Source organism: Dermacentor silvarum, chromosome 3 (assembly GCF_013339745.2).
Source record: "Dermacentor silvarum isolate Dsil-2018 chromosome 3, BIME_Dsil_1.4, whole genome shotgun sequence".
In the NCBI taxonomy this organism is placed as follows: Eukaryota; Metazoa; Arthropoda; class Arachnida; order Ixodida; family Ixodidae; genus Dermacentor; species Dermacentor silvarum.
This window is the reverse complement of record NC_051156.1, coordinates 97,508,409-97,516,255: the sequence shown is the minus strand read 5'-3', so window position 1 is coordinate 97,516,255 and position 7,847 is coordinate 97,508,409. Positions and strand designations below refer to the sequence as shown.

The following is a 7,847-nucleotide window of genomic DNA, read 5'->3' as shown; positions in this document are numbered from 1 at the left end:
CTCATGAACAGTAACCCGGACGTTGGCACTTCGCGAAGAATGCATTGGCTTTCAAACCATTCGTTTTCTGTTGGCGTACTAGTACGTGTGCTGTTAGTAATTTCATATCGGCTTGCTGAATTACGTTGAGGCCACACGCTGACGCTACTGATGTCTTCAAGTGCAGACGTTTCCGGATAGGGCTCCTGGCTTTGCAAGTGTGTTTTAAGAAAAGGCGGCATTTACAGGTGGCTATTCTAGGCATGAGTGAAACGAACCTGGAAATCTTGGTGACGCCTTGTCTGTAGTTCTGTAGGGGTTAAAGATGCCACGAAAATTCTTGTCGTCGCTAACATGATGATAGTCACTTTGTCAGTGACCACAACTGTATAATCATGTTACCTGACTGAATTAATTTTCATCGAACCCTTGATAACACCCTCTACATCACTTATAAAGAAAACATCGTAACCAAGACTGACTGGTTCGTCTCACTCGCGTCCAGAAGAGAAATCCGTTTAGGGCCGTTTATAGTCCGACGTAACGCACGCGCGCGCCCCTACGTTGAAGAAAATCCCTCTATAGTCGGGCGCACCGGCGCCGCCAACGTAACCGGCGGCTTCCGACGCGCCCCGACGTGCCCGGCGCCGAAACAACTCCTGAGCCATTCGCGCGTCGAAGGCGACGGCACCGTCAGCCCACAATGCATCGCGCGAAGAAAATGGCCGCTGCCTATGACAGCGGAGCGATTAGCGCGAGCGGTGCAAACGCGGTGTCTGACCCCAATAACATTGTTGAGCGGCTGCTTGAAGCCATTAAACAACACCCCTGTGTCTATGACACAAAACGACTAGATCTCCGCGACCAGCAGCGCAAGGCAAACGCATGGGATCAGATCATGCAGAGCAGCGGTCTCGCCACAGGTGAGCTGTTTACGTCTGCTTGTGTTCGCCTTTGCACGTTTCGCGCCCAAAGCGAGTTTTATTGCGGCATGCACCGTCATGTTTGCTTTTTTTGTGTCCTCCGTTGCGGTTTGTAGTGGAAGAATGCCACAAGCTGTGGAAGCGGTTAAGGGACCGGTTCACCCGCGAGCTCAAAGTCATCGAGCTCGCGACGAGGAGCGGCAGCGGCTACGTGCCGAGGCAAACGTGGGAGTTCGCCGCTGCCATGGAATTTTACAAGCAGTGTGGTCGTCCGAGACAGTGAGTAGTTATGTCTCCGGTGTTGGATCTGCAAGCTACGTGGAGTTGTCAGCGCGTGTGTGTGAGTGTGTTATGTGCGCATGTGTGTGTTACGTGCGCCTGGGTGCGTGTGTGTTGTGTGCGCGTGTTTGTGTGCGTGTGTGTGCGTTGCGTGCGTGCGTGCGCGCGCCGAGAGGCACGAAGCTTACGCGCTTGCTGCCGAGAAACGTACATTTCACGGGTCCTGTGCTCTTCGCGCGCGCCGTGCATAATCTGGCGCTGCTTATTATATTCCGACGCAGTTGCACCTTCATAACAGCGCACGAGGCCTTCGCCTCCTATTTGTTTGTCTCCTTGCAATTGAATGCATTGCTGCGCCTTATAACAATTACCATTAGGAGAAAGCTGTCGGCGTTGCTCGCATTTTTTTGCAAATTTCATAGCATTTGTGCAGCTATTAATTGGGGAGACCACATCGATAGTACAATCAGATTAAACTTAAAATTATTTTATCTAGCACCTAAATCAAAAGTTATACCAACAATGTCATAGAACAAACTTGTGGGACTATCAGACATCTGATGCGTGAATTCTGCAGATGTTGATGCTTAGACCATTGAGCTGTTGCGAGTGATTTTGTGGGTGGATTTTTAGATGTTGTGGGGAGGTAGCCGGTACTTCTGTAGGATGGAGGCTTTGCTCACCGAGGCTTCACGGAGGCAGCACCAATATTTTCGCTTGGAGACAAGGGTCATCATGTGAAGGGTTCGGCTAGTTGGTTCAGCATCTTGTGGATTCGAACAGCTCTACTCACAGAGATGAAGACAAACCAAATGCATGCATATCAGTTGAATTTGAAACACCAGTTGAAATTCAGCACCTGTATGTTTGTCTTGCGTTCATCTTCGTCTCTTTGTGTAGGACTGTTCCACTTCACTGAAGGACACTGGCACTTTTTTGCAGTACAATAAAAGAAGTGAGAAGGAAGACAAGACGCAAATGTGGGCAACGCAGCAGCGAAATGGGCAACATGCTCAGGAACCCCTTTTTCTACCTATTCCAGATTGCGGTTCTGCTGACAAAGTGCGAGCTTTTGTTGGGCTGCCACACTGCAACTGCCTCGTGGACTCACGATATCGGACAGCTTCACATCCCGCTATCAGATCCTGGTGACATGTGCTACGTCAACAAGATACCAAGCCCAGGCATCACAGCGTACACATGGGATCAGTCATGCATGACGTCGACTCACGTGACCCTGCAGGAGGACTTAAAAGTGAAGCCAGCAACGTGCTACTCCAGTGGGCAACGCAGCAGCGAAATGGGCAACATGCTCAGGAACCCCTTTTTCTACCTATTTCTGATTGCGGTTCTGCTGACAAAGTGCGAGCTTTTGTTGGGCTGCCACACTGCAACTGCCTCGTGGACTCACGATATCGGACAGCTTCACATCCCGCTATCAGATCCTGGTGACATGTGCTACGCCAACAAGATACCAAGCCCAGGCATCACAGCGTACACATGGGATCAGTCATGCATGACGTCGACTCACGTGACCCTGCAGGAGGACTTAAAAGTGAAGCCAGCACCGTGCTACTCCAGTGGGCAACGCAGCAGCGAAATGGGCAACATGCTCAGGAACCCCTTTTTCTACCTATTCCAGGTCAGTAGATACTTGCCGACGGCCTGCTATCGTAACGATAATAGGTTTCTACTGCTGCTGCCTTGCCCACTGTGTCTTGAATGCCTTCTTGAAAGACTTAAGAATATTCCTGTAAATCTTTTGCTTTGTGGCGACGTTGAGGCCACCCCTGGTCCTACCGAGAAGGAAATATTGATGGAACTTCTTGCCGGTCAAAATTAATTGAAAACAGCTATACAAGATGTACAGGCGTCTCAGAAAGAGATTGGCAAGCAAGTCAGTTCATTAACTGATCGTGTTGATGGTTTAGAGCGCCAACTGAGCAACTTAAGTGCAGTTACTAAGCGGGTCCAGGATATGGAGACTACGATATCTACGGTTAGAGCGGATCTAGCCTCCTTTGTTGAAAAACTAGATGACCTGGAAAATCGTAGTCGAAGAAACAATTTGGTCATTTACGGTCTGGACGAACCACGCAATGAATCTTTTCAGGATCTTGAAGAGAGAGTAAAAGATTTGTTCTACAGTAAATTGGGTATTTCTGTGGCAAATATAGAAAGATGCCATAGAATTGAAAACAAACGTGCTAGCCATACACGACCGGTCATGCTTAGGTTGCTCGATTATCGTGAAAAAGTGACAATTTTGAAGGCTGCATTCAAATTGAAGGGTACGGCTGTTTCAATATCGCAAGACTTCTCACGTAGAGTTCGAGAAATTCGAAAGAAGCTTTGGAACAGTTCTACTTTGGAAAGAAATAATGGCTCAAAAGTCAAACTTGTGCACAATACACTGAGCATAGACGGTGTTATCTTTGACTGGGATGAAAGGAAAGGTGCACGTGTCCAACGAAAGAAAAATCAAAATTGACGTTTTGCATGAAAGCCTCAGGAGCTTAACATACTTAACGTGAACTGCCGGAGTGTTGTTAACAAAGTCACAGAACTTGAGGGATTATTGGTGACCCATAACCCTGAAATTACTATTCTCACGGAAACATGGCTGAATGATTCCATAAAAGACAACGAATTTGTTCCTCGTGGGTACAATGTGCACAGGAAAGATCGAGGTAGTAAAGGTGGGGGTGTTGCTTTACTGTTCAAGGAGCGTTTTAAAATTTTGAGAATGCCAGATATACCAAACATTGAGCGGATATTCTGTAAATCTTATCATGGCGCAATTAGATATGTATTGGGAGCACTTTACCGACCACCAAATGCCTCTCTTGATTTCTTTGCTCATTTGCAAAGTTACCTGATTGCTCACGTGAAGCCTGGTGATCGATTAATTCTGGGCGGAGACTTCAATATGCCAAACGTAGATTGGTCAACCTTCACACTAAATGTTTCTAATGACAAGCTACAGGAAGGGTTGTTTGATATGATATTGTCTTTTGATCTGCGGCAAGTAGTTGACAGTTTCACTAGAATACAAGGTAACTGCTGCTCCATCCTTGATCTGTTTTTCTTGAGTGGATCTATTACGGGGCAAGCAAAGTGCGAAGTACTGTCTGGGATTTCTGATCACTCTGCTGTGTTGTTGACCCTGTCGGGCGTCTCTGTGAACAAGTCTGTTGATGTCATTTCCGTGCTCAACTTCTCCCGCGCAGATGATGTCGCCATATTGGACATGCTTTCGTTTAGTTTTGACTTGTTCCAGGGCAGCAGCGCTGACATACATACACTGTGGAATCAATTTAAAGACCATGTAAATGATTGCATAAAGCGCTTTGTTCCTTGTATGCTAAAGAAAAGAAAAGGCAAATCTTCTTGGATTTCACGGGACACATTGCAATTAAAAAGACGGTTAAAGCGCCTGAAGACAAAAAGAGGTACCGCAAGAGACTTAGACGCTTTGCTTACTAAAATTTCCGAACTCTCTTCCGAGCTAAAAATGAAAGTTTCCTCAGACAAGCAACGCTACTTTGGGGAGAAACTTCCCAAATTTATTTCTACATCCCCTGAAAAGTTCTGGAGGATGATTTCTCCCACTAAGCAAATTAATGGTGCTTTCGTCGTAAATGGTGTTTTGAGTGATGATAGTGCAGTAATAGCAGATGCATTTAACTTACACTTTCGATCTGTGTTTACACATGACAATGGTTCATTGCCATACTTTCATGCTTCATACCCCCCTATGCCTGACGTTACTATTGATGAGAATGGAACACTTAGCATGCTCCTTAACCTTGATATAAAAAAATCACCCGGTCCTGATGGTTTGCCAAATGAATTCTTAAAGCGTTATGCGCCATGGGTCTCTAAATATCTGAGTGTACTGTTTTCTAAATCGCTAAATGAAGGCGAGATTCCAATCGACTGGAGAACGGCAGCAGTGAAACCTATCTTCAAAAATGGTAATAAGCAGCACGTATTGAACTATCGTCCTATTTCTTTGATTTCAACATCATGCAAACTTCTGGAGCATATAATACATAACCACATTACTGAGTTCCTTTCAAACAATAAAATATTATCATGCCATCAGCATGGCTTGAGAAAGGGTTTTTCTACATGCACACAATTGGTAACTACTGTACACGATTTCGCTAAGGCAATAAATTCAGGTAAGCAGGTTGATGCAATCTTCATGGACTTTGCGAAAGCATTTGACAAGGTTTCCCACAAAAAGCTACTCCACAAACTTGATGTTACTCTGGGTAATGCCAAAATTGTTACTTGGTTATCTGCATATCTTTCAAACCGACATCAATATGTTTCATTTAAAAACCATGCTTCTCGTAGGCTTCCCGTTGATTCTGGCGTTCCACAGGGTTCAGTGCTTGGACCACTTTTGTTTCTTGTTTTTATTAATGATATCGTTAATGACATTCCCGTGAAAATCAGACAGTATGCAAATGATTGTGTAATGTATTCAGAAATAGATAGTGTCAGTGACCAACTACGACTAAATGAAGCCTTTGAAAAAGTTGTGAAATGGTGTAGTGATTGGCAAATGGCTATAAATTTTGACAAAACTGTATTTATGAAAATTTCGCGTAAGCGTAGCAATCTGCACTTCCAGTACTCGGCGTGTAATGTCTTGCTAGCTGAGGTTGAGAACATAAAATATCTTGGTATTTAGATTTCTAATGATCTTAGATGGAACAAACACATCAACACTGTGTGCAATTCTGCCAATCAAAAGCTCTTCTTTCTAAGGCGGGCTTTGAGACTGACAACACCTGAGGTTCGCCTTCTTGCATTTAACGCAATTGTGCTGCCGATTTTAGATTACGAATCTATAATTTGGTATCCTTTCACTAAAAAAGACATTGATAAAGTAGAAGGTATTCAAAAGCGGGCGGTTCGATATATATATATAACAGCTTCGGGCGCACGTCGATGACAGCCTTGCTAAACAGAGCCAATCTGCCAACTCTGACCCAAAGGAATCGTGTTCTCAGATTAAAATTTTTGTTTCAGCTAATCAAGGGACACTACTGCATAGATATTTCCGAGCTTATTTCCTTTTCATTAGGTTATGCTACAAGACAACGGCATTCACTAACAATTACCCCCTTCACTAGCCGCAATAATTGCTTTAAATACTCATTTTTTCCCAGGGTCGTGACTGAATGGAATCAGCTGTCCAATGATGTTGTGTTGCAGCCATCCCTGAATTTGTTTATGTCCCATATTGTGTAATTTCCTCATTTTTCTTTTTCGCTCTCTTACATTTGCACTTGCAGTAGACGCATTGATTCATTTGTACTCGAAGCATATCTTTCATTTCAGGCTATCTGTATTGTCTATTTTCTAGTACGTGTACATGTAATTTTTTTTGTTCTTTGCCCTGCAAATTATGTCATAATGTTGTATCCCCATCCTGCGAAAATCCCGTAACGGGATTGAAGTATTTGTAAATAAATAAATTAACTCAATTCAATCGACTGTTTTTTTTAGAACAACCAGCAACGTGGCCTCGGCGGGCCTACGAGGAGAAGAAGATAGTGCCTCCACTCCAGAGGCATTTTTTCATACAATGGTAGATGGAACGACAACGCCACCACCCGCCAGCTGCAACGACGTTAGCCTGGAAGCCCCAGCAGCAAATCCTTGGGAACCTGCTTGCCAGGGAGATCGCACGGTGGGGGAGCCACCCTGAAAACGACCCAAAAAGTCGCAAAGTTGCGACTACTTTGAGCAGCAACTCCTTTCCCAACTTGACAAGCAGATGACTGAGAATGAGGCATTTGCACAGTCTATAGCCATGAGCCTTGACAGAATGCCAAGGGCAGTTGCTTCTAGGTGCAAGGCAAGAATAATGGCGCTCATCGCCGAATTTGATTACTCTTAGGTTTAATACATGCCTTTTTGTGCTGCAACAAAGTCATCTGCACTCTTCATTTCTTTTCATAACCTGGAAGGTATTGGTGAAGGAGCAGCAAAGGGACACGAGAAAAAGGACTGAAACATTGACAGCCACATGGGCCTATGTGTGCCTTTCCATTTTCAGTCCTTTTGTGTTGTTCTTTTCGTTGTTCCTGTACGAATACCCTCCAGGCTACGAAAGAGAACAGAGTGCAGATGAATTTGTTGCCCTTCACCGCACAGACCCAACTAGCCCTGTCAAATCACTCTTACAGATCTCTGCAAGAGTGATTTGCTTTTGTGATACCTTGCGCGTTCACTTTTCTTGCGTTCTCCGCAGTGTTTTTTTTTTGTAACCTGGAGGCATTGCCGGTTCACATTTTTAAATTTCCTGTCATTCAGTATAGTTTCCTAATACCACTGCTTTCATGTTGTTTTCACGTTGCCTGTTGTTTTAGCCAGCCCCACAGTTAAAAATTTTTAGCTGTAAGTATTGTACGTTTCAATGTGGTTAGTAGTGTCGCCTACTACTTCCACTGCTGGCAAATTTTTTTTCGTAGTACAGGCTGTCTGTGATGTCATGGGAATGGCATTTGTATTGCTCAAGGAGGAAACAAAAGGGTGGGAAAAGTGTTCAGTGCTGAAGTTCCCAGTATGTATTTATTCACGAAGCACACATTCATTCACATATCAAACATCTTGTACGATATAGTCCGCATCACCTTCATGTGT

General features: G+C 44.5%; 1 protein-coding gene across 1 annotated transcript; it reads left to right on the top strand.

Annotated features, from left to right (window-relative positions):
- Positions 1-700: 700 nt before the first annotated feature.
- On the top strand, positions 701-6,911 carry LOC125944298 (transcription factor Adf-1-like). The gene is made up of 3 exons (XM_049664658.1): positions 701-902; positions 1,019-1,181; positions 6,708-6,911. Exons 1-3 carry the CDS (start codon positions 701-703, stop codon positions 6,907-6,909), a joined length of 567 nt encoding a protein of 188 aa, XP_049520615.1. The 3' UTR covers positions 6,910-6,911.
- Positions 6,912-7,847: the final 936 nt, after the last annotated feature.